Source organism: Patella vulgata, chromosome 6 (assembly GCF_932274485.2).
Source record: "Patella vulgata chromosome 6, xgPatVulg1.2, whole genome shotgun sequence".
NCBI classification, from domain to species: Eukaryota; Metazoa; Mollusca; class Gastropoda; family Patellidae; genus Patella; species Patella vulgata.
Genome location: NC_065884.2, coordinates 16,138,673 through 16,165,594, shown reverse-complemented (window position 1 = coordinate 16,165,594; position 26,922 = coordinate 16,138,673). Strand labels below are relative to the sequence as shown.

The window sequence follows — 26,922 nt, the reverse complement described above, 5'->3', positions numbered from 1 at the left end:
CCCCGTGAGACAAAGTCCCCTCAGGCCAAGCCCAAATAAATCCAAAGCTCAGTTACATATCTGAATTTCGTTACTTTATCATTCTTCCACTCCTTTCTTATACTTTCTCATCACTATCATATTCACGGTTATTGTGAATCGCCCAGATAGTTATAGTACTACTATTGAGTGATTCTCGGTCGACAGATGGTGACTGTACAATTCTGTCAACTCTACCAAACAGATGGAATTGACAGGCAGATCTCGAAATTTTTGTCCCAATGACTTTCATTTCTGGTCCTATCGTTCGCATGAATTAGTTTACAGCAATGACCTCAAATGCTAGATTATTAACTCAATTTTTCTAAATTTTCCCTGGAGGAGACACCCTCCCTCCTTCGGGCGGCTCAGTGTTATAGTCACAGCCCCTAAAGTTCACGAAACTTTAACAACAAAATCAATAACAATCACATGACATTTCAACATGAATAAAACTGCTTTCCGGCGAGATAACGATCGACAAACAACTATATTTTATATATATAGGCAACACGATCTATGTTCTCACGCCCAGTATTTTGTTTACATTCACTGTTGGTGAGATATGGACCCCCACCCCCACCCCATTCTCAGCTTCTAGATCCGCTACTGATGACAGAGGACAATTTAAAAAGTTCCCAAAATGTAACATCTTTCCAAATATAACAATATTTATTCCGCAACAGTATTATAATTTCATTAATATAAATAATATCTTCGTTGTTGGTTGTTTTACAGGAATATACACAATTTTAATGGGACAGAACATGATAACACTGATTTAAATCAAATAGGCACGACTCTTAATGATATTTATATTTATAAACTGCTTTAACTCGACGTTTATTTTTATCGGTGGAAGGTGTTCTGGTACCGAGCTGAAGTCTGCATGGAGCTTGAAATGTTTGCACTGCTTCCGGTGATTTTGTTCCTTCTGTTGTTGATAAATCTATCTTCTGTACCATTAATGGCAGAAACGGTATCCTGGAAGCGAAAAGATATCGGAGATTAATCAATAATAGAAGAAGATTTAGATATAAGCCACTGGGCACCATTCGTCACTTGAATTAACCAGCGGTTGTCGTGCAAGAAACGCCTACATTTTGCAAGAGATGGGTAGAGAACAAGTTAAAAAAATACACCGCGATTTTTCGCCCAATCAGGAGTCATACTTCAGTAAGTTATGGTATGAACTGTGCGAATACGGAGAGGAACCGAGATCTTTGGGATATAAACATTATATCCATCAAAATCGGATAAAATTGTGACCTCTAGAGTGTCCACAACCTTGGTATTACATACTTTTACACTATTTGCGTTCAAGGAGCGACCATTTTGGCGAACCCAATTGAAATAATATGACAAGCCTGACAGACACCAAATGTATGATATGTGTACTTAAGATTCTTACTCCCGTTCCTTGGGGGTAGCTGTTGCTCTTTGACCATAAGCATGTAGTATTCTATCACGACATGTCTGTGCTCTTTCTTCTGGGGTTTGCTTTTGAGGTTTCTTATCCTGTGTGATTCTGTTACGTGCCGGAACTGAACCAGATCTGACTTCCTCCGGATTCTCTTTACTTTCTTCTACCTGTAAAAAAATTAGTGTTTTTTATATAGGTTAACTGATTGGCTAAATGAGCAATAGTGTATGGCGCGAGAAGCATTTTACATAGGGTAGCTGTGCTATGTGTAGAGATTATAACCTTATTCACGGCGCTATTCTGACTTCAGAAAATGAGTGACAAGATCGAAACGAGTCTGACCTATTAGACCAGGCTAACCAACGAGGTTAGACAGACAATCCTGTTCCTTGGGATGGAACCCCCAATACTTGCCACATTAACAGACCTTATGACCTAAACTCGACGTCCACATGCTAAAGAAACAGTATCTTACACTTTTCGTATCGGACATGGCAATAGGATACAACAGAATTTATCAGATTTGAAATCCTTCGATGCTCTTAAAGTATCGATATTTTTATAATTAATAAAACCCAACCATATCCAGCCTTTACATGGATTTAAATACTATATTATGGTCATCAACAAATTGTCTTTGGTTGATAACGACGAGAGAACACTCGTCAAAACATCGCCAGTAACAAATTTCTAAGTATCTTCTCTACAATCTCACAAACCTCCACATGGGCAGATAACCGATGGGCACCATTCAAGAATATTGCAAGTTCCGGAACTTGAACTATTAGGACGTCTAAATCAATATGCATATTCAACAATTAGTACGGTATGATTAAATGCGTATTAATGACGACAAATTATACTGACTTATTCCTGCTTTAAATGAAACTCTAAACGTTGACGAACTTACCGTATCCAGTTCGTAAAAAAATCTATCTGGAATCTCCATGAATTGTCCAATATTCAAAAAGGCATCGCTTGTATCTTTTGTATTCGTAATTGGTGTTTTTTGTTTTGAGTAACTATCGAAGACTGTCTGTTGTGTTGAATTGGCTGGGGCTGTAACTTTGTTTTCATTGGGAGAATAGCTGTTCACCGGTAATGGCGGTGTGTAAGTTACGGTCTTTGTTTGCCGGATATTTTGTGTGTTGATAGGTGATGTCTCAACATTTCCATTGGCCTGTAAAAACTGAAAGAAAATAATAACATAACATTACAAGAGAGAGAGAGATGGGTTTAACGTCCACTCGACACAAACAAGGTCATTTCGGGACTAACCTATGGTCCAATTTTATTTCCATAATTCGCTTGTGCATAGGGGTCTTTAGCAATGGGGGGAAATCGGAGAACCCGGAGAAAACCCACGAGGTTGGAAGGCAAACCTACTCCTTGTCACGTACAACCAGGGAATCGAAACCACGCCAGTTGACTCAATGACAGACTTTATGATACATCGCGCACGTGCTAACCATACGGCCATCCAAGCCCCCCCCCCCCCCAAGATGGTGACAAGGTATCGTTGTGAAGGTACCAAGGTGGGAGTGACAGTATTGTCTCAGTGATGTCAAGGGGATGGCAGCAGTATAATAATAGTGAAATAAAATGGAATTTAACGTCCTTGTTTTCTACAATAAACGTGGCTTTGGCAATGCAATGTCCTATAAGGGGAATTTTGCCCGGACAGCGGCGATTCTACCTATTCTTTAACGTATACGCCAATGACTACATGAGTATGGGCCTCTGTTTGTTGCCCCATCCGACCCATACTCACTTACCACAACAACCGTATAGTGGCGAAGACAAAGATATAATTGGGGTGATACCGTTCTGCTGGTGGTGAAGACCATACCGCAAGGATTACGATGAAACTAATTGCGATGATAAATATCTACTATGAATATAATATTACGATGGCGGAGATAAAGACGATGGTATAATTGAAATGATCACACGATGATGACGATGACAGAGATGAAGACGATGGTATAATTGATAATGTCACGATCATGGCGTCGAAGATGGAGATAAAGACGATGGTATGATGATGGTCATAACGATGATGTTATCATTAAAATGATCTGAAGATTTTCTGTTACGGTGTCATACTTATGGTGGAAGCGATATCCGTAAGCATTTTGCTTGTTGTCGTACCCTTCAGACTGTACTGTTGTGTGATTATTTGTAATGATAATGAATTTAATATTGCCTTAATAATTATGAAGGCCAAAATACATCAGTACCTTATACATATACATCAATGGTGTGTAGATATCTTTGTACATGTATGTGCCGCTGGTTTTGGTGTTTTGGGTGGATGTACGTGCTCGCACTCGTTTATTTGTGACGGCCATTAATTGTTTGATTCTTTCATGGTTTCTTTTATCAGCACTGGTTGATCTTAATTCCGCTTTGATCTTATCAGCCTGTTCTTTTACAGATTTAGGCCACGTTTTTGGTCTTCGTTCAGTTTTCTGGTTGATTTCATTATAGCCTACAACATTAAGAAAGGTTTAAGAAACTAAACTACAGAATATACAGGTCACAATTATATGGAATACAATTACTTCTTATTACTGAGCGACGTTTCGACTAGGCTTCTCTAGTCATTATCAAGCAATATGACAAGACAATATATATACTATTCAAAAAAAGTAGGGGATATTTGATTTTTAAGTGTTATTAAAGTCACCTAATGAAACTGACGAAGAAACAAATGACAAAATGAAATGAAGTTCACATTCATCGATTTATTCCAAATGATCGTTAGACTAAGTAAGGCACAGACTGACCATTATAAGGGTAAAATGATACCCGGGGTCAAACAGCAAAGTTACCACAGCATCACAACCAAGTCAGTAACGGGTAAATCCTCCTCTGTTTGCCAAACAAGCATTGATCCGACGTGGCATACTCCTAATGAGACGTCTAAGGTCATTTTGGTCCAGATTGTCCCATTCCTGTTGCAACGCAGCAGCAAGTTCTTGGACATTGGCAGGACGTTGTTGACGTTGACGTAACCTCTGTCCAAGCATGTCCCAGACATGCTCGATGGGGGAGAAGTCGGGACTCAGTGCTGGCCAAGGTAATGTGGTGATGTTCTGTTGTTGGAGGTAACCTGTAACGATCCTGGCCCTGTGACATCTTGCGTTGTCATCCTGGAAGATGAAACGGCGGCCATGACGTCGTGCGAACGGCACAACATGGACTGCCAAGATGTTGTCCCGGTAGTACTGGCCTGTAACACGCCCTGCAACAACATGTAAAGCCGTTCTTCCAGCAACATTGATGCCTCCCCACACCATAACAGAACCACCCCCAAATCGATCATGTCTGATGACGTTAACGTCTTGGAAGCGCTCGTTTCGACGACGCCACACCCTCCTACGTCTGTCCAAAAAATCAACAGTGAACCTTGACTCATCTGAAAACATCACATTGCTCCAGCGTCGATTATCCCAGTGTTGACGATCCCTACACCAACGACGTCTTGCCTGAATGTGATGATCTCTCAAACAAGGGATCACGCGAGGACGTCGGGCGCGAAGGTGACCCCTATGCAGTCGATTCCGAATCGTCTGGCCACTCACTCTCACACCAGTGTCTGTTTGAAGACGAGCGCTGATCTGATTTGCTGTGATGACACGATTTCTCAAGGCCAAGGTACGGATAAATCGATCCTGGGCTTGAGTTGTCGCCCTTGGTCGACCTGAGCGTAGTCTGTCCTGTACAGATTGTGTATCACGGTATCTGGACCATAGCCTGCTTATGACAGACTGAGAAACATTCATCGTCCGCGCCACAACCGCCTGTGTTGTGCCGATCTGTAGCATGCCAAGGGCACGTAACCTTTCATTTTGGGTAAGCCGACGCATATCAAAATTTGTTTTCTGGTCACTAAAACAATTAAACTGATGTTTCCACCCTGGAATTCAATGCCACAATGACTGTAACATTCAAAGTCAGAGTCGTGCAAATCTTGGGTTGGACCCCCATGATGATCCCAAGCATCACCTGCATTCCATGCGGTAGCTATTGGTGCGTTTGGGCGTCACATGTAACTGGAAATGTTTCTTCTGTTAGGTTCTATAGTGACTTTTTTCGTAGTCATTTGCATATTTTAGTATTATGCCCCCAAAATCAAATTTCCCCTACTTTTTTTGAATAGTATACAATGTACACAACAATACTTAGTTAATGCTGACCAACCAGAGATACCCCTTAATTACATGCACCTAAAGGGAATCTAATTTAATTAATGATTACAAAGTTTAATGCTAATAACAACATTCAATAAGGCCAATTAAGACCAATTAACACAAATTGTGAAGACCGATTAACACAAATTGTTAAGACCAATTAACACAAATTGCTAAGACCAATTAACACAAATTGTTAAGACCAATTAACACAAATTGATTAATTGATTAATGGATAACTTGTTATGGAGTATATAAAATGATTTATTAGGTTTTAATAATAATGACAAACGATCAAAGAAACAATTTCAACTACAGAAAACACGCATACACATGCATACTATTTTAAGTCATAAAGCAGGATACGATTTAACAAATCTTTCGCAAACTGCTTTAGCAATATCGTTTGTTGTCCTAATAATGAATGGGGTCATTTGGTTCCGGTTATTTTGAAATTAAATGTAACTAATATGTGATAATATGGTCACATGTGCAAAAGAAAAATTTGCCATGTGATCTTAACCATCTTCGAATTTCCACTACAATTATTTACACTGCAAATTTGTAACAAAGTACTGGGGTCTTCAAACGACGAAAAACAGTTTCATGCCAGTCCAGATGGGAAGGTTTTCTCGGAAAAAGCTGGGATTCGAACACGAAAAATTCTAGCCATGAGTCCAGTGTCCAAACCGTTTACAACGGCACGGCGATTCGCTACAGGAAATAAATCTATAAAAGTATACATGTAGTAGGAAGTTATATTGGTTACATTCTGTTATTTTCTTACCATTTGCCTGGCATCTACTTTTGAGAATTATGGTCTCTCTTGCACCTCTACTGAGCACGACGGCATCTTTGATACCTGAAGTGGTAGTTCTCGTTCTTTCAGGAGTTCCTGTTCTATAGTAAAGTGGGGAAGTGAGAGGTGCGTTGCCAGGGTTCGAACCATCTACTCTCAGTTTATTTGAATCTTTCCCATCTTCATTTGATTTATTCACAAAATAGGCATTCTAAAATATATATAAGTCTGAATTGGAAGGCTATTTATTATATTACATTAAATTCTAAAAGTATATAATCAAGTCTGCATCGCTCCAAAAATGATTCAATTCCGGTTATTATCTCTACAAAGATATAATGAATTGAAAATTTTAAAACATTCATCACCCTCATCCTTCTTCAATCGACACAAGACTCTAACCCGGGAGATTATCGGCTTTTGATATTCCATGCGTCTCGACATGACCATCGCGTTATAAGTACCCCCCACCCCACCCCCTCGCAACCATCTTCAGACTTGTGTATACTTACCGTCCATTTTGGTTTATTTAATTGTCTTGGTATGGGCTTCTTCCCTGTTATCCACGGATCTTTTAATATTTCACTTAAAGCCGGTCGTAACATAGGCCTATACTGTAATAATTTTCTCACCAAAACCATACAATCTAGAAAATAAATTTTAAACACGCAGTTGTCATGCAAGATAAGAGATGGACAGAGAACAAGCTAAAAGAAGCGATTTTCCTTACAACCATGGACCATAATCCTGGATGTTACGGTCCGACATGCGTCAGCATCGAAAGGTACCGAGAACTTTGGGATATTAACATATGTTTTAAGTATCATCAGAATCGGATAAAAATTGTGACCTTGGCATGCTTATCATTTTATTTGCCTGAAGGGTAGCGGCCATTTTGTCAAACAGTCTTGGTCCGATTTTCACGTAATTATGGTGTATAGTGATAAAAAGGATGTTCCATTTCATTCTGAAGCTCTATTATTTTATGGAAAACTAAAAGCCACCTACCAAAAGACACATTTCTCTCAAATCTCAGTCGCTGCATTCTCATGTCGTCATCCATCTCTGTAAGTTGACCATCATTATATGGTAATCTACCATTAATCATTGCACACAGAATTATCCCACTAAAAATCAAATTAATCTTTGCACACATAGTTATACCATTGAATTATCAAATTAATCATTGTACACAGAATTATACCACTGAAAAATCAAATTAATCTTTGCATACATAGTTATACCATTGAATTATCAAATTAATCATTGTACACAGAATTATACCACTGAAAAAATCAAATTATCATTGCATACAGAATTATACCACTGAAAAATCAAATTAATCATTGCACACAGAATTACTGAAAACACAAATTCAAGTACATGTACATTAATATATCGGGTAATTAATCTACTAATTTTTTAAATGTTATTTTCCCTTGAGACTAAGGACTTGGTGCAAATATTAAAAAATAAATAAGTTCGTTTAAATTTGCATTCTCCTATATAGGAATGCGTATCAATCAAGCATACTAAACAGCTTGCTTTATTTTCCCAGTCCTTTTATCTGTTTTTATTGATTCTGGATTTTAACTTTTAATAGATCATGCGTATTGATAAAAAAAGGTGGCAAAAGACCTGTAGATATTTTGCGTGCATCAGAATGTAACGAACAATGTAAAAGAAAATGATGGTATCTTTTGAAGAAATGACCACAATCACACTCGAGGCTGTCCAAAATTTGCCTAAAAATGACTTACATGCTCCAGATATCAGCACAAATGCCATCATACGGCTTATTTTTAATAACCTCGGGTGAAGTGTATGCGTAGGACCCACAAGACGTTTTCAGAAGAATACTTCTATCCATATACTGACATGAAAACCCAAAATCTGAAAAAATAAAGATTTTAGTAAAACATGGAGTACACTGCCAATTTATGTTGGAAAATATTGCCATTTTCAAAAATATATTTAATCTTTAACAATTTCTTTTTCTTTACATTGAGAATAAACTGATGAATATGGAAATGGTAATATGAAACTGGTGGGTACGTGGATGGTAATATGAAACTGGTGAATACGATAATGGTAATATAAAACTGGTGGATACGAGAATGGTAATAAGGAACTCGTGGATACGATATTGGTAATATAAAACTGGTGGATATGAAAATCGTAATATGAAACTGGTGAATACGATAATGGTAATATAAAACTGGTGGACACGACTTTTATTACGAGAATGGTAATAAGGAACTGGTGGATAAGAGTGTATAATATGAAGACGATGGTTACCTGTGATTTTTACATCAAAATTCTCAGAAACCAGTATATTCTCACATTTCATATCTCTGTTAAAGATAAAAAAAACAAATGTGATCGAATTATCCTTATAAATAAATTTCGTTGTTCCTTGACATATTTCAAGCAGGCAAATACCCCGAACTACGCATCATAGTGGATTTGCGTGTGAATCTTTCTAAATCTGGTGAATGACGAAAATTGCGATGAAAACTGTGGGTGAGATTGGAAAGCTATCACTAAAAGTATGATGAATGTTAGCGTAAATGTTATAGAGGCTAACTCAATGGGACGCAATGACGCGCTTTGTGCCCCCTCAAGTGGGAAAAAAATCACGTGAGTTCAATGCGGTTTCCCAGCTTCCCAGCTTATATTGAATACCAACTGTCAGGGGAGGGGGTCTTTTACGTGCACGTCAATATGTAAATGGGGGCCTCGTTTTTTCGTCCTATCCGAACGACTATACGTTATCCCTTGCCAGGCCCCCCTGTCCTGCAACATTGTCAAAGAGGAATCACGTTCTCAGGGGCGGATCCAGGAATTTTTACTGGAGGGGGTCTGCCAGGTTCCCGTTAAGGAAATTTGGCAGTTGACAATGCATGATGCCATCATCGTCTCTAAATTACGTAGGCATACATACACACTGAGCTTTTAAGAGTGGGGAGCCACGGTGGCTAGATGGTTAAGACGCTGGCTCGCTAGTCTGGAGGTCGGATGTTCGATCCCTGCATTGGCCGAGAAAGTTCATCGGGATTTCCCCTTGTCAGTGGTGCAGAACGGAGGGCCTGACAAGGACAGCTGTCTAGTCCTTCGGATGAGACGAAAAACCGAGGTCCCGTGTATACATTGGAATGCACGCAAAAGATCCCTTGGCAGTTGGAATTCGATATAAGAGTAGGCGATAGTGCCGCTGCCCGGACAAAATTCCCTCATAGCACACTGTATGGCGTATGCCCGTCTCCATTAGCCCAGTATTGGAGCAGAACAGTAGGACGTTAAACCCCATTTCATTTCATTTTTAAAGAGAATCCAACACCCCACCCCGTGACACTTTTCTCATGAATGTGTTGTTTTACAATTTTTTTTATGTAGCTGAGCGTGGGGTGGGGGGGGGGGGGGCAATCTCCACCCACCTCTAGTTCCCCCCCCTGGTTCTCGTAGCTATAGTCTTACCTATGAACAACACCGTGGCCATGTATATGATGAAGACCAAGACATATTTGTTTAAAGAATCGTTTAGATAATTCGTCCCCCAGTCCTCGTTCACTTCTACTGATATTCTGATTAATGAGATCTAATAGGTCGCCTTTAGACATATATTCCATCACAACATACGTGAAATCTGGTGTCGAAAAATGCTCAAAAATACGAACCTACAAATACCAAAATAAATACGAACCTATTACAACAGAACAAAAAATAAATAAAAATAGATATTATGTAATATCAGCCTTAAAATTCCACTGACGAAATTCAGTGTTAATATGAATGTCGAAAGTAGGTATATTATTCCGGGCTAAAGTGACATTATACTAAAACTCAATTCCATTGGAATTTACAATGATGCTACAAATGATGCCATTGATACCAATTCTATGGAGAGCAAACAAATAGGTGTGGATGAGTTTGATCAACAGTAAAGTAAAACATCAAGCTTTCAAATGCAATGACAGGATCGGCTTTAAAGTGGCTTTGGCGTGATTTTTCAAAGATTCTCGGCCAAATATGTTATTTATGGTATGGAGTAAGGAAAACAATCAACAGAAAATAACTACATCTTAGCAATGATCTGAAAGGGGCCAAGCTGGGGCTTACAAATCGCTAGCTTCTATATAAGCCGATTTTTAAGATTTATTAAAATTTGAGTTGATCCTTACTAAATTGAAATAAATAAATAAATCCAAATAGCGCTTAATTAATACATAGACATTAAAAAAAAAAAAAAATCTACGACCCTGAAATCATATCTTCTTCGAAACATCGTAGACATTTCAAATTACATACCACGTTTTCATGACGAGGTAAAGCTGTGTGGTTTTCTAATTCCCGCGGTACGAACTTTGTGAGAAATTCTTGTGGTACAATTTTCTTCTGTATTGCTTTAATAGCCACCTGAAAGACAATAGAATAACAGAATAGTTTCTTCTGTCTATACAATATTCTGGTTAAAATAGGAATGAATGAATGAAATTGAGTTTAACGTCCTCCTTTTTTGCTCCAATCGGGATAATGGAATGCAGTGTGCTAGAAGGAAAATTCTCCACGGACAGCAAGCAATTGAATTTCAACTGTCAAGGGTTCTTTTACGTGCACACCAATGTGTACAGGCAGTACAGGACCTCGTTTTTTTGTACTATTTGAGCGACGAGACGTCGTTCGTGTACCGCTGACAAGTGGGAACCACGCCGGAAAATCGAGAGATAATTTCTCGCGACCTCTTGGTTAGCTAGCCAGAGACCCACTCAGTCACTGAGCCACAGTTTATTCGGAATTCGATAGATTATGACAATGGTACCGTACCTGTAGTTTTCCATTTTCAACATATTCAGCCATCATCGCATTTCGAGCAAGTTTTGATACCTGAACATCCGCAAGTTTAACCTTCGCATAAGCCCCTTCTCCTAGAGTTTTCTCCATAATTCGATAGCCTTTGTTCATGCATTCTCTCCGGACTACATCGGTCGCTAATTCTTTCCGTTCGTGTGCCTTATTTGTAAAAATTGACTTTTGCCTGATATGTCCATCTACAATTTCTGTTTTCTTGCGTTCAGTTGGAACGCGAATTTCTGTGGCCATCACAAAACCTGTTTCGCGGCTAACGTTTTATTAAATTTTGATGGAATGACGTAATACCTATTATTGCGTATGCATGATACTTTTAGTATTACGTCATCCATTGTGACGATATTGAAATGTTTACGACTGGAGCCACGGTGGTCTCATGAGTAAGGTCCTGGCTCACTCAGGGCCGGATTAACCATGGGGCACAGGCCCCAGGGCCCCCCACATTAGAGCCCCCCCCCCCACAAAAATCTCAGTTGCGTCCAGCCCCCTCCTCTAGAAATGCCATCATTTCATAGCACTCGCATGGATTTATCCACTGAAATAACGCCAGAATGCGCTAATTTTGTGGCAGAATTTTATTTTTTTCTGGAGGAGGTACCTCTAAACGGCTCCACACAAGTGCCTGAAATGCCAGGATATCACGTTTCCGGCCTCCAATTTCTGAAAATTTTCGGGGGGTGGGGGGGTCCCCGATCCACCTTGCGGGGCTTCGCGCCTTCGGCGCTCGCGGTGGCCACCGGCCACAGTTCCGCAGTTGGTGATCAGGGGCCCCCCACCTGATCCAGGCCCCAGGGCCCCCACCATGGTTAATCCGAAGCTGGGCTCACTAACTTGGAGGTCCGGGGATCCATCTCGATGTTGGCCGAGGGAGTTTCCGGTGTGGCTTCCCTGTGTAGGTTAACGATGCAGGACGGGGAGCCTGAGAAGGAATAGCGTCTAGTTGTTCAAATGGGACGTGCAATGTGCTTATTGCCGAAGAACCCTTGATAGTTGGGATCAAATTGTTGCCCGGGCAAAACTTCCCCTACTGTTTGGCGTATGCTTGTCTTCATTAGCCCGGTTCATTCATTCATTGCTTTATTTATCGGATGTGATAGGCTATAACGTACCCCTCCGCTGTGGACCATGAGGCTGGTTATCTATGCAAGGTATGTGTTGCCAGCCTAACCACGTAAAGTACCTGGGTCCTGTTTCACGAAATTTTAAATAAAGATAAAATCCAAATTTTAGTAGATACTTCAGTTTTGATTGGCTAAGCACTACAATCAGTCTAATATTATCCAATCAAATTACTAACCATAAATGTGTATGATAGCCTCTACGTCACACACATAAGCCGCCCAAAATATGTATTCCGCATCTAATGTTCCTGTCAAATTCACTTCATCAAAATACTCCCCCACCCTCCCAGCCCGCCTCCTACTTTAGTACTTATTCTACCACCGGTAGGGGCCATTGGGGGCGGGGGGGGGGGCTACCGTCCTAAGACTTTAGGCGAGGGTCCCGGGGCGGCGGGGCCGCCAGTGCCGGATTAAGGCTCTGCTGGCCCTAAGGCACATTTTGAAAGGTGGCCTGAAAATACAGATATGTTGGGCTCATTGACAAAAGGAATTAAGTTAAATTTAGGAACAGAAAATTTATTACAAAATATGAAATTACTTACGAGATTCTTTCCCACAACAAATGTAAACAAACCTCACGTGTGTAAAGGGACGAAACACAACCCTTTGCCAGAGTATGGAAAGCTTTTAAGGACAACGCGTAGATGAAGAAGGATGCAATTTATTTACATAAAAATAAAGGCAAGCATTTTTGTCACCACCTGATAATTATCAAAAAAGTTTTACTTTATTATTTTGTGGCCTGGATTTTCGGCTGGCCCTAAGGCACGTGCCTTATTTGCCTTATGGTTAATCCAGCACTGGTGGAAGCGATTTCTGGCTTGTAAAATTACTCAGCAATGAAGTTTATATATTTTTTTTATTAAGCCCTTACCACGAACGCACTGCAGTTGATTGTGATTTCCTGTGATGTTGAACTGGACAAATATATACATAATATTACCAAGGTTGTGGACGCTCTAGATGTCACAGTTTTTATCTGATTTTGATGAAACTTACAATGTATGTTTATAACCGTAACTTCTTGGATTATGACCCCCGATTGTATGAAAACTCACATTTTAGCTTGTGGGCATCCTAGACTTCACAATTTTTATTGATTGTAAAAACCGTTTAAATATATCACAGTTACACCATTACGACTAAGTACAAACTCGAGTTCAAATGGCCGCTCCCCGTTACACAAATAATGTAAAAGCAGATAATACCCAGGACGACCATCGGATGTAAACTGTGGTCGCAACTACAGTCAAATATATCACCGTTACACCATAACTGTGGTTGAGTCCGAATTTCCTGAAAATCGGACCGAAACTTCCCGTCAAATGGCCGCTCCCCGCAAATAGTGTAAAAGTAGTCTATGTCAAACCAGGGTTGTAACAATTTTTTTATCCAATTTCGATGAAACTTAAAACGAATGTTGGGCGAGTTCAATGTTTGTGCGCATCGGACCTTCCGTTCTAGATTTATGCCAAATGCCTTTTACGCAAAATGTGAAATATGAATGGAGTTTGTGGACCTCTCAGAGCCAACAATTTTTGTCTGATTCATGAGATAAAAATTAAACTATGTGTTGAGGATCAAAAGTTCTTGGTTGAGTTTCACTTTGGTACATTGAGACCTTCCATTGTAGAGCTTTAGCCCCTGCAATAGAATGTTAGAAAAATTCTATCACGTCGTGTTTTAATTAGTCAATCTGTCATAGATACAACGGAAATGAGATGGAATGAAATATTCGACTGCTCAGTAGTCCTCGCAACTGAGGGGTGGGGTGGGTGGGGGGAGCTCTAAAGTCTTAACCCAGGGATCTGTATATAATAGCGGTTTTTTTTTTCTTCGGAAAGTCTACGTTTTACTTCTACTCTAGAAGTCTCACTTCTAATTCTATGTTAAAATCAGGTCTCTTCCAGTTAACGTCACTGTATCTAACTGAATAGTTACTTGCGTGCAATAACCTGGAGAAGGTACTTGTGGCCAGACTTAAGTTAAATGGAGTTGCTTCCCTTGTACCCGTTCCGCCAAAACATTAAAATAAATTAATTTTACTGATGAAAAATAATATCGACCTATTAAAATTCAGAAGTATATGATATGATGTAAGAAATAGGCTATTTTATATGGGCTGCTTATAAATTATTCAGCTTTTAATATTTAGAAGTGTTTTCATCTAATCCTACAAATTTCGTTTCGTTTTTTTTTAGACCAATCTGAGGCCAATTTCATAATTTTACGTTGATGTTTACGATTGACTTTGACAATTACAGCTCCATTTTCTAATTCTAAAACAAAACCTTTTCACTGCCATTTGAAAATCGACTAACATTTATAATATGGTATGTATACAATATTTTTTATGTTCAACGAGACTAGGCCTCTAGTGTATAGACATTTAGACTTGCACTGGGTCAGTTCACCCTGATTCAATAAGTTATTGACCTTTCCGAACCAAGTCACCCAAGTCGGCAAGTGACAAAAATTGTCGCAACACCCGGAGTGAGGGGTCCTTAAAAATACATTCACAACAGCATTAGTGCCCTTATTTCGGTATCTAAATGTCCTTGAGATGAAACTGAACAATAAAAGATGGATGAAAATCAAAAATATTAAGCAATACCATTCAGCACTGCACATCTATAGCCAGGGTAAACAACACAACAGTAGTCAACACTAAACGTACCGGTACTGTAGGGGAAATCACAGAGATTCCAGAATATACACTACAAGTACAACCAACAACACTTCAGATTTTGAAAATTATCTTTGTTTTAGCACACCATGTATGGAAGCCTATAACTACCATTCATAATTTCTACTTTTTGCCCATAACTTACAGATGAATAATATTGAATGTTAAGATGTGACAGATCACAGTTCTTACAAATCAAGATCAAGATCGATTTACCGCCAGTTTTATTAATAGTTTTAATAGTTTTGATAGTATAAGTCAAAAAGTATTTACTGCATCTTTATTTACCTTTTATCAAATCCTGTAAATGACACCTCATAATAATTGTATATGAATTAATTTTATACCATAGTTGTTTGAATTAAAAAAGTTGTATTGAAAATTAACACTTTGCTCATTGATAAGAAAAAGGTCAAGGGCGTTTGAAAGAAACCTTTATAAAAGACAATGTTTACGTTTATAAAAACTGAAGTGTTTTATTACTTAACAGAATACGGCATAATTGTGTGTATGGTGGTATAAATGAAACCTTTTACATATCAAAATAATGTTCCAGTAAACGTTGCCATTTTAATGATTGTTCATATCGCTCATCTAAAGATATGAAGGGTCATTTTCAAGATTGAAAAAAAAAATAGATCAGAGTATCAATTGAGAGACAATAGCTGTCCTCAACTTTTATTGTTTTATCTGCAATTAAAGATACACAAGTACATTATGGGAAATTAGATAAAGAGCTGGCAGTTCTCACTATAATACTAGTTAAAAACTAGATAGTAAAGGGAATTTGCTAAAAATTTCAGTCAAATTGATCATCATTTCTAAAGTCGGTACGATAAAAAACATAGTCTTGATTATCCATTTCATGATTAATTCATGAATGAAAGTTGAACAGCAACTGGGATCCTAATAGGGCCTAATCCAGTAAATATCACAGGCTAGCATTGACATCGAGAGTTGATTATGGTCTGGATATGTTAATTCATGTCTCATTAATAATTTAGATAACATGTCAGGCCTAAAGAAAGACCTGCAATAGGCAGATTTAGCTCTTGCATAATGTATATTTAACGACGATGAAAGTGGTGAAATTGAAATTTTTGTTTACATGTTAACACATGAGTGTATGATTTAAAGGAGTAGTGACAGTGAAATAGTGTATTGTCAGTAATGTAGTTTATTTTCGACTGTTGTATCCAAGGGAAACTATTCTGGGTTAAAATAATATGTTCAGCCTTGTTGGTATCGATTTTAGTTTGTAACAAGATGCTGTCACTTTACCTTGTCCTTTATTATTACAACCAGTCCAGGATAATGATTTTATTAGTCTAAATAAGCATCTCATTTAGAGACAGTACCGGTATATATACAGTGTACATAATTATGACAGTGACCGTATGATATAATTACTACACATGGGTAACACTATTTACCCAAATTCACCCAAATCTACCCAAATCCATGATTAATATTTCAACTTAAAAACAATAATGTATATCGATATTTGATAATACCGTTCTTTCTGCTCATTTTTGATTTATAATCCAATCTGATTAAAATACAGGGCCCTTATTCACGAAAACTTAAACTAAGATACAATCAAAATTTTAAGAAATACTGCAATTCGATTGGCTGACCAGTAAAATCAATTTGCATATATCCAATGAAGTTGCAGTATTTCTTAAAATTTCGGTTGTAACTTAGTTTAAGTTTTCGTGAATAAGGGCCCAGATCTATATTTCATTTCGTTTTTTTTTTATACTTTTTTTGGCCTCTACTGGATGAAGATCTGACCAGTTGTAGTGAAAGGTCGCGTCAGGAGGTCATACAAGTGACATCAGATATTTGATTAACCAATCAGCATGTGCACCTCATGCCAAAAACGCTCTGTAACAGATCGTTTCATTGGTTAATCCCTCACATCATCCAGAACGCGAGTTATAACAACTCTTCCAGATCCTCATATAGTAAAGACAAGTAAAATGAAATTTTGAACTATAAAAAACGAAACAAAATAAGATCTGTGTTTTAATCAGATTGTTTACAATCGTAACATTTTTGTGTCGAAATGCCCCTAAAAATGTGATTTCCAAGCAAGTTTGGAAGTTGTAACCAAATGCACCATTATTTTAATCATATCACAATAATCGATATTTGATAATAATTAATATACCGTTTTTTATGCTATTTTTAATTGAAAATCGTAGCATTTTTGTGTCAAAAATGCCCCTCAAAATGCGAATTACCAAGCAAGTTTTGAAGTTGTAACCAAGGGACATAACTCGTGTATTGCACGAAATTGCATTTTTGAAACAGAAACATTATGATTTTAAATTAAAATGACAATTTGGAATAAAGAACAGTATAATATTATCAAATATAGATATAAATTATTATTATATACGTTGAAATATTGGTGGATTTGGGTAAATCATGCTACCAGACATATTAACATGCATTAAAATCATGTCTTATTCTGGATTGTTGTAATTTTATTTATAATTGTTATAATAATTATATTTTGGGGATTTAGGCTTGATATTCCTAATCTCAGCTCATGGAAGTTTTCCCATTTTTCATCATGGGTACTCCTACTAGTTACAGTCCCTAATGGCTAACACATATCATGTTCAGTAAGATGTAAAGTTTTGCTATTTTTTCACCTAATATCATTATTCTGGTTGAAAAGCCTTACAAATTTTATCCTTGTATTGTATGTCATCAAGTTATCGATCAAGCAGGATAAATGGAAGCCATGTTGAAATATGTTTCTCCAGTAACACTAGTGTTGTCTGAAACCTCTAATTTTATCAACAGTTGGAAAAATAATTGAAGCTGTAAATATCTCCTATTTTTCTGAATACTTTATTTTGAATTAAAAGTTTAAGAATATACGTACATGTACATTACATTTACACAGTGAATGCATTACATGTAGGGAGCCACAGTGGGTAAGTGGTTCGCTAACCTGGAGGTCGCATGTTCGCTCCCAGTGTTGGCCAAGGAAGTTCATCAGGATTTTCCGGCGTGATTTCCCCTGGTCAGTGATGCACGGCGAAGGGCTTTACAAGGACAGCTGTCCAGTTGTTTGGATAGGATGGAAAACTGAGGTCCTGGGTACACATTGGCGTGCATGTTAAAGATTCCTTGGCAGTTGGAATTTGATATAAGAGTAGGCTGTAGTGCCACTTTCCAAGCCAAATTTCCCTCATAGCACACTGTATGGCGTATGTCCGCCTTCATTAGCCCAGTCACAGTAGGACGTTAAACTCCATTTCATTTCATTTTTATAAGCCCACATTGAAATGTGGTCGTATATTGTCGTCGCCCCCGTTCTAGAGGCTAAAGCTAATATCCGATTGACTTTAAATTTATACACAGTGTTTAAGGTCATGAGACGAGGAAGCCTATTGATTTTCAGCGATTTCCGATAATTACTGCCAGAGTTATGGCCCTTAATCACCTCAAAAAATCTTGTGGACGCTCTAGAAGTCAAAGTTAATATCCGATTGACTTTCAATTTATACACAGTGTTTAAGGTCATAAGACGAAAATGTCTATTCATTTTCAACCATTTTCAATAATCCCTTCCAGAGTTATGGCCCTTGATCACTTCAAAAAATCTTGTAGGCACTCTAGAGACCAAAGTTGATATCTGATTGACTTTAAATTTATACGCAGTGTTTACGGTCATAAGGCGAAGAAGCGTATTGATTTTCAGCAATTTCCGATAATCAGTGCCCTTGATCACTTCAAAAAATCTTGTGGATGCTCTTGAGGCTAAAGTTAATATCCGATTGACTTTAAATTTATACACAGTGTTTACGGTCATAAGACAAAGAATCCTATTGATTTTGAACGATTTCCAATAATTACTGCCAAAGTTATGGCCCTTGATCACTTTGAAAAATCGCTGCGCTAGAGGCTAAAGTTATCATCCGATTGACTTCAGATTGATAATTACTTCATGAGTTGTTCCTCTTAATCAGATTTTAGTGTATTATAAATGTTTCGTTACCCAAATAAGTAAAAAACATGCGACAACACTTGTTGACTGCCTGGACGATTTAGCTGCTGTGGGCGTATGTTTCGTTGCCTGGCAACCTATCTTCTAATATCTAGTATACTCTAACACTACTAAGAACTTGATAACTAATGTCATTTATTTCCATATAAATATGTAAATGTTAGATGATATTTGAAAAAAAAACTAAATGAATAAACAGAATTCATATCTCATAGTTAATGTGTAGATTGATTATAATTACAGTAAAAATCTTTACATTGAAGAAAAAGTGACATCGGTATTATAAGAAAAAAGCTTTTCAGATCATTACCTTAAAGGCTGAATAACAATGTTTTAGAAACAGATTACCATGTCGATTCGATAGAGTCTTAACGGTTAGATTATTTTATTAAATTACAAATTAATAATGTTTTTTTTTTAAGCTTCCTACATATTGTGATAGGGTTGCTGTCGGCACATGTTTTATTTCCAGGCAACCTATCTTGTGTTGTACGTCGTGTGTGTACTATCCTGATTAAATCAAAATGTAGTGTAAAAAATCATAAAAAGTAGATGAAACTAATCTTTGTTGGTAAATGACTAAAACACACCAGCGAATCCAATCAAAAATGCAAAGTTAAGAAAAAAACCTGATGAAACATAACTATACACAGAACAAATTATCGAAACACCTGAATGAGCCCAAGAGAAATGTATTATGTATATATTTGCGAGAGTGAAATGAAATTTTGACATATATTCTGTCTGCCATACATGAACGTCAATGAAAGCTGTCTGTGCAGCTCGTAACACACATACAGCACAAGGAAAGCATTAACCAATTGTGTTCTGAAAATAATGTTTGCAAAATCAGCCATTTCATTGTGGAAAGTTTTAAAATCGTTGTGTTCACTGTATTTCACAATGGGACCTTGACAACTCACTACACAGAAAAAATGACAAGTTATTAACATAAGGAATGTCAATATGACAGATTGCATGACAATTGGGTCACCATCAATCCATTATTGGGAAAACAGACTACAGATGTAAAGGCCTGTCATTCTAGTAGACCTAGGCTAGCAGTAAGGCTTGTGACAAGTCGTCCCTTTGCACTGAGAACTATATGTTGAAATAGGAATGGTTACATCACCCCCCTCACTCCCACCTCATATTTTTGTCTTTCTTTGCTGTATCATTTATTCCTCGATGCATTTTATGACAACCGAATACCTTTGAGAAAGTAAAATAGATTGAACATATCTGATCAGTGATAAACCACTAGCACTATATTCAAATAGGTGTGCATGTCACCATACATTTTACTCTGTGTGGGCCTACATTAAACAAGCTAGGACAAAACTCCTTCAAAAAATACATGGTAAATCAAAAATTCACAAGTAGACAAAAGCAAGTTGGGACTAAAAAAAGGGCATGAAATATATGAATAGAAGTTAGGGTTGAAATTAAAAAGAAAATGTCAAGTTACTTTTGAAATTAAAAAGTAAACATTGGCTGAAATTTGGATCTTGTGGTTAGGTTATATGAGTCACAGGTGACTCTGCAGTTTTTCATACAACAGCACTCTTAGATAGGTATACGGTGAGTGTATGGATCAAGTGAAGTAATTTATGCACCCAGTTTATAGTGTTCTGTATCTCTGTCAGCCTACAATAAATACTATATAATGCATTTCTGTTGGCACATATACCAGTAATGAGATAATCGATGTAACAAGTTCCTTGCCCTCTGTGCAGCGAAATGATAATAGAATACCAGGGTTCAGGTGTAGTTATTCAAGTATAAAAGACATTGATTAAGTCCCTACATTTTAATGCAATTTGAGACTATGATAATAATAACTTTGGGTTATATGCACGATTATACTGCATGATATTATGCAACTCATAAGGTGACATTGGAATGTCTTATCATGATCTTGAAAAAATTCTCTTGTTCATCTCTTCCATGCATGTATATGTGCCAATAGACTGAAGCAGTAGAATAATAGGTGTATGCTCCACATACATGTATGAGCTATTTTAGAGATAGTATATCAAGTAATACAATGAACTTTACATAGTCAAGTTATGAGGGGACAGTAGATCACACTATTTATACATGTAATATACTCAATAATAGGAACAGATTTTTTTTTCTTATGTTCTATCAATATCAAGGATAGATTGTAAACAATATATGGTTCAATGTCTATAAACACTGAATCTATTTCTGCGTATTATATTATTGGAACTGGTCTAATAGAAACATTGCATCATCTTTGACATTTGGTTTTAAAGCTCTTGTTTATAATAAATCATACGGTTGGATTTGTGGATTATGAAAGGTTGAGAATATAGATTTATTTTCTTTCTATTTTAGTGTAAGACAGAATGTATTCCCGTGACAAACAGCCTAGTATAGAGGACAGATTGGAATAGTCCAGATTCTTTCATCAGTATAGTGTTTTGTACCTTTAATAGTGGAAGTGTATTCATGGTTGTGTTCAAAATGACCCAAGATAAATTAATAGAGGACAGTGTGGATGGTGATCTACCATCAAGAATCCAAGCAAAGGAATTCTATGCCAAGTATGAACCTAGGGAAATATTGGGAAAGTAAGTCAAATGCTATTTTTTTTTTTTTTTACCTTGACCTCAAAGTATGAAAAAAAAAAAAATGGTTGTAAAATTTCTTGGCTCATTTCCACACTTTATAAATGTAGGTTGTCGGTGGGTTTATTCCTATAAAATTTCAAATGTGGGCATTGGTGCATGGAAATTGTTTGATTTAGGTGATGGTTGATTCTTGGGGCATTTTTAGGTGCCCGAATATCACTAGACCACTAATTTATACTAAATGCAAATGTATCAAAAAGTGACTATCACAATTTTTACGAAGAAAACAAATATTGATCAGTGAGATTCTTGGTAGTACTATTAGATTATTCTGGAAGATTCTAATATCATGACTTTGACACCTAATGTTCAAAAAGTGTTTTAACAGAACTGCAATGATAGCAAAATTTTTTGTGACCGCCTTTGCCTGAATGTTAGGTCTCTTAAATATTTTGGAGGCGTCTTGGCTCTGCACCCTCCCATTTCCCCATACATTGCCTGTATGTCACTGAGACACTGAGTGTATGTAAACATATTAAATAATCTTTTAGGGGCATTTAGTAATTGGATAGAGCAATAAACTATAACACATACTTATTTATGGAAGAACAATTACTTATTTATTTAGGGGACATTTTGAACAGTATTCTCTCAATATTTTCAAGCAAGTTCAGTAACAAATGTGTTGGGCAGTTGAATAAATCAGTAATGGTTCTTCCATAAATATGTGTTATAGTTTATTACATGTAGATATTAGGGGGGTTGGATGGCCGAATGGTTAGCACATGCGCGCTGTATCATAAGGTCTGTCATTGATTCCCTGGTTGTACGAGACAAGGAGTAGGGTCGCCTGTCCAACTTCGTGGGTTTTTTCTGGGTCCTCCGGTTTCTTCCCACTGCTAAAGACCCCTATGCGCAAACGAATTGTTGAAATAAAATTGAACCATATGTTAGTCCCGAAATGACCTAGTTTGTGTCAAAATGACCTAGTGAATTATATTGAAATATAAAATGACCTAGTTTGTGTCAAGTGGATGTTAAACTCTCTCTCTCTCTCTCTCTCTCTCTCTCTCTCCTATTAAATCTGTATATATATGGTAGTACTAGTAGACTAGGTGATGAAAATACAAATGTACTGGTTTCATGATCTATAGAACAGCCCTCCTTGTTTCTATATCTAGACCATATACATCTGATCCTTTACTATTAAATGTTATAAACAAAATGCTTGAATAAGCTAATGGAATCTCCTTTGAAAATCATATACACAGAGCATTCCTGTGTTCTGTTGGGTCTGGTAAAAGTCGTTCAGTAACCTTGACTAGAGTGTAATGCCTAGCAAGGTCATTATTCCTATCACCAGTGTGTACATTTATAAGTTGCTACTTTGGCTGGTGTCCAAACCCATTATGTAATTGAGAATAATGTCCAAGATATTATTACATTGAAAATAATATCCCACTAGCTGCTGGTTCTAATATTACTGATCTAGTCCATAAAGTATTCACCATGTGACTGTGTATTAGCATTTTGTTGAGGTTAGATATTGATTGAAATGACATTAGATTTGCTGTATATCACACACCACTACAGGGTAGTGTACTAAGATAGAATTCGGTTTATAGGCCATGGTGTCAGTTATGTACATTTACATCAAGCTAAGTCAAACAAACCTTCTGTATGTATATATAAGCATGTAAACACATACAGAACATCTGTTGTATCTTTTATTTATATAGAAATAAATTGATTTTTTTTTTATTTCAAATAACGATTTTTACTCTGGATTTCTACAAAAGTGTCACTATAGTGTTCACTCGTTTTTCTCTCCTCTTTTTCTCTTCTCTTCTTCTTTTGAAGTCCTATTTCCTGTTTGTTTGTGACTGGACCTGAATGGATCTTGACAGGGAGATCCTCTGGAACAATCCCAAAGCATTAACGAAGACAAATTATACTGTGCACCCTCCTCGAGATCATCGGGTCGCCAGGCCACTGATGGGGTGGAGGTCGTCTTTGCCCCCCCCTCCATGTACCTCATTTAATTACCTCCATGCATATAATCTGATTTTATTTACTGTTTTGACCTCTACACAGCCTAATTACTTATTGACCAAACTAATTCATTTATTTATTGCTTTCTAATTACATAGATATACCATAACTTGTCAATTGATAATTAAACCTTGTACAAGATTAACACTAATTATCACCCCTTCTCCTTGAATGAGTAAATCTTTTAGTATTTAATCTAAGGGCTATAATCATGTTTGTTGTAGTTGTAAATAAGTTGTAACCATGACTGAGTCAGCCCTCTCTATTTTCCGGTATTAAATCCGTTGATTAATTTAATCCAATGGATTACTCACTTATGTGAACAGAGGGTGTGTTTCCATGTGAATTAGAACAGACAGTTACACCCAGTTTCTTATTCCCTACAACTTCAAATATCCAATCAGCAGGCTTATATTGTGTGATGTCATCATTATATATTCCTTCATGCTTAAAGTGTCTTATTATTGAGGTCATGTTTGAAGCTGAGGTCAAACATGTGACTACCACCCTCACAGACTTCATAAATGGATAGCCCTACATAATGATTGAGAAGTATTATGCAGAATTTAACACTTCTATGAATGGAAAATTTGTTTTAAAGGATATCCTAGGAAAGTAAGTTATGTTGTCTGAATAGGCAGACATTTCTAATGATTTTCTTCTTGTGTTGAAATGTCAGAATCAGGTTATAGTGTTTGAGATTTGATAAACTATGTGTAGCCGTAGTCTATACTACTAGCCTAGATATTCCAATAATACTACATCTAAAGACAGAATGATAAAACAAAGTCGCGTATATCTGGAATTCTGTATACCCGTATATAATATATTATTAATATAACTTTTTGTTAAAAACATTTTAATATTGAAGTTTGTTATTTTGCTTAAAATTACTACAATTCATGTACATGTACATACATGATTGTCTGAAAGAAATAGACATCATTGATATAATATATTAATCATTAAATTCCTCACTACATGACTAGCCATCTTGATTAATTTGTTTGAATTAGGACATTTTGATTTAATTAATTAGTTTTCTTTAGATCTCTTTAATTTGGAATTTTTTTTATGGTTTGACCTAGTGTAAACATGACACAGAATTTCTGGTTATATTTTTAATTTTTATGTGTGTCCTTGGATAGTTGTACATATTGTGACAAATATTGTGTAGGAGAGTAAAGGGGTATATGCATATTTATAAATGAAATTGGGTTTATCATCCTGGCTAATGAAGACAGGCATAAGCCATGCATGCAGAGTGGTTAACACGTGCACGCTGTATCATAAGGTCTGTCATTGAGTCAACTGGCGTGGTTTCGATTACCAGGTTGTACGTGACAAGGAGTTGGGTCGCCTGTCACCAACCACGTGGGTTTTCTCCAGTTTTCTCCCACTGCTAAAGACACCTACGCGCGCAAGTGAATTATATTGAAATAAAATGACCTAGTTTTAGTCAAGTGGATGTTAAACTCTCTCTCTCTCTCTCTCTCTCGTCTGGACGCTGTTCCTTTCCACGTCCTCCGATCTGCACCACTGACAAGGGATCACACCGGAAAATCCTGAGGAACTTTCTTGACCAACATTGAGACCTCCCAGTTAGCAAGTAGTACTTTAAACAGAATAAAATAATGACTATACATGTATACAACATAGTCATATAAACAATATTATGTCTAGGGTCATGCTAGTACAGCCTCTGGTTATAACAAACACATATTTTGTATATTTATAGCTTAGAGATTAGGGAGATTATATAAGAATTGACTTTGAAATTCTCACCGTGGGTGTGTCATTAAGAAGGTTATAAACCTGACAGTCATCAATCATACATGTAGATGTAACACAAGATATTTATCTGTCAATTCAACTGAAACCATTAATAATATCTTATCTTTATCAGAAATATTTCCACTTTTACTTTCATTTTATAATGCTTTATGTTCAGTTAAAAGTTAAATATACAAAGCTACATGATCATCATTTTTTGGACAATATCTAATAAGCTTAATTCTTATTGTTTAACATTTAGTTAAAGATGCATTTTGTAAGTGTTAAATCTTCCTATTGCAGGACTTTATTTTGGCTTCAAATATTATATATTGATTTTACATTTACTATGACAAGCCTATAATGAATTCTCTAGACTATCATATTTAAATGGATTGAAAAACCTTCGCCATTTAATTACCGGTAAAAAAACATTGCTATATGATAATAAACAATCTACATGTAAGGTATGCTATATCTTGTCAAACTTTCAAACACTGATAACTCAGAGGGGAAATGGAGTTTAATGTCCTACTGTCCTGCTCCAACGGGGCTAATGAAGACTGACATACACCAGTGTGCTTTGAGGGAAATTTTGCTCTGACAGCGGCCCGACTGCCTACTATAATATCGAATTCCAACTGCAAAGGAATCTTTTACGTGCACGCCAATGTGTACACTGGATATCAGTTATCATCCCTTCCGAACAACTTTACGTATATATGTTGCTAGACCTTCTGTCCTGCACTACTGACGAGGGGGAACCACGTCGGAAAATCACAATGAACTTTCTCAGCCAACGCAGGGATCGATCATGGGACCTCGGGGTTAGCGAGCCAATGTCGTACTCCCTGAGTACCAACTTCACTTAGACTCTCAGAGAGAGTCAGAAATTTAAAATATGTATATACATGTATATTCAATTTTCATTATCTTTTTTTTGGAACTAGTATAGCAAGAACGACCAACTCTTTATCTAAATCTTAATTAATGTATCTTTAAGAAAACAAAATCAAAATGAAATGTCAACTCAAATAATCTTGCTGTAGGTGCTGCTGGTTTGTTTAATTTATATCGGTATTGAATTTATTTTTGGATTGACATTTCATTCAAAATATTGTTATTTTAAAGTAGCTAGGTCTCTAACTCAATATCATCCAAAGTCTTCAACATTGAAAACTCAAATTATTTGTCAATTTAAATCAACATTGATGTTGTGATCTTACCGGGAAAAGATGGGCTTCTGATATCCAATATTCAAGACAAAATAAACATTTTACCATTGGTAACCAGACGCTGGAGATTGTCATTCGATTGAGACTTCTGGCGTGTTTGAAAGTTTGAAATTTGAGTAAAAACAG

At 36.9% G+C, this 26,922-nt stretch overlaps 2 protein-coding genes across 5 annotated transcripts in view; one reads left to right on the top strand and one right to left on the bottom strand.

The window, feature by feature from the left end:
* Window positions 1–668: 668 nt before the first annotated feature.
* On the bottom strand, window positions 669–15,251 carry LOC126823658 (uncharacterized). The gene is made up of 12 exons (XM_050552621.1): window positions 15,041–15,251; window positions 10,745–10,852; window positions 9,914–10,113; window positions 8,735–8,790; window positions 8,197–8,329; window positions 7,445–7,563; window positions 6,949–7,082; window positions 6,425–6,647; window positions 3,682–3,932; window positions 2,352–2,630; window positions 1,430–1,608; window positions 669–1,002 (listed from the first exon to the last, which is right to left on the bottom strand). The coding sequence occupies exons 1-12, from the start codon at window positions 15,041–15,043 to the stop codon at window positions 822–824; spliced, it is 1,866 nt and encodes a 621-aa protein (XP_050408578.1). The 5' UTR covers window positions 15,044–15,251; the 3' UTR covers window positions 669–821.
* The window catches only part of LOC126823666 (phosphorylase b kinase gamma catalytic chain, liver/testis isoform), a 31,594-nt gene continuing 19,318 nt past the window's right edge, over window positions 14,647–26,922 (top strand). For 2 of the 4 annotated variants that reach the window (XM_050552634.2, XM_050552637.2), the window contains exons 1-2: window positions 14,647–14,759; window positions 21,501–21,736. In XM_050552634.2, the coding sequence (XP_050408591.1) occupies window positions 21,615–21,736 (122 nt within the window). In that variant the 5' untranslated portion in view covers window positions 14,647–14,759; window positions 21,501–21,614. Of the gene's footprint in view, window positions 14,760–21,182; window positions 21,242–21,500; window positions 21,737–24,244; window positions 24,404–26,922 lie in introns of those variants that run through there. The other 2 variants (XM_050552635.2, XM_050552636.2) reach the window with 2 other exon arrangements.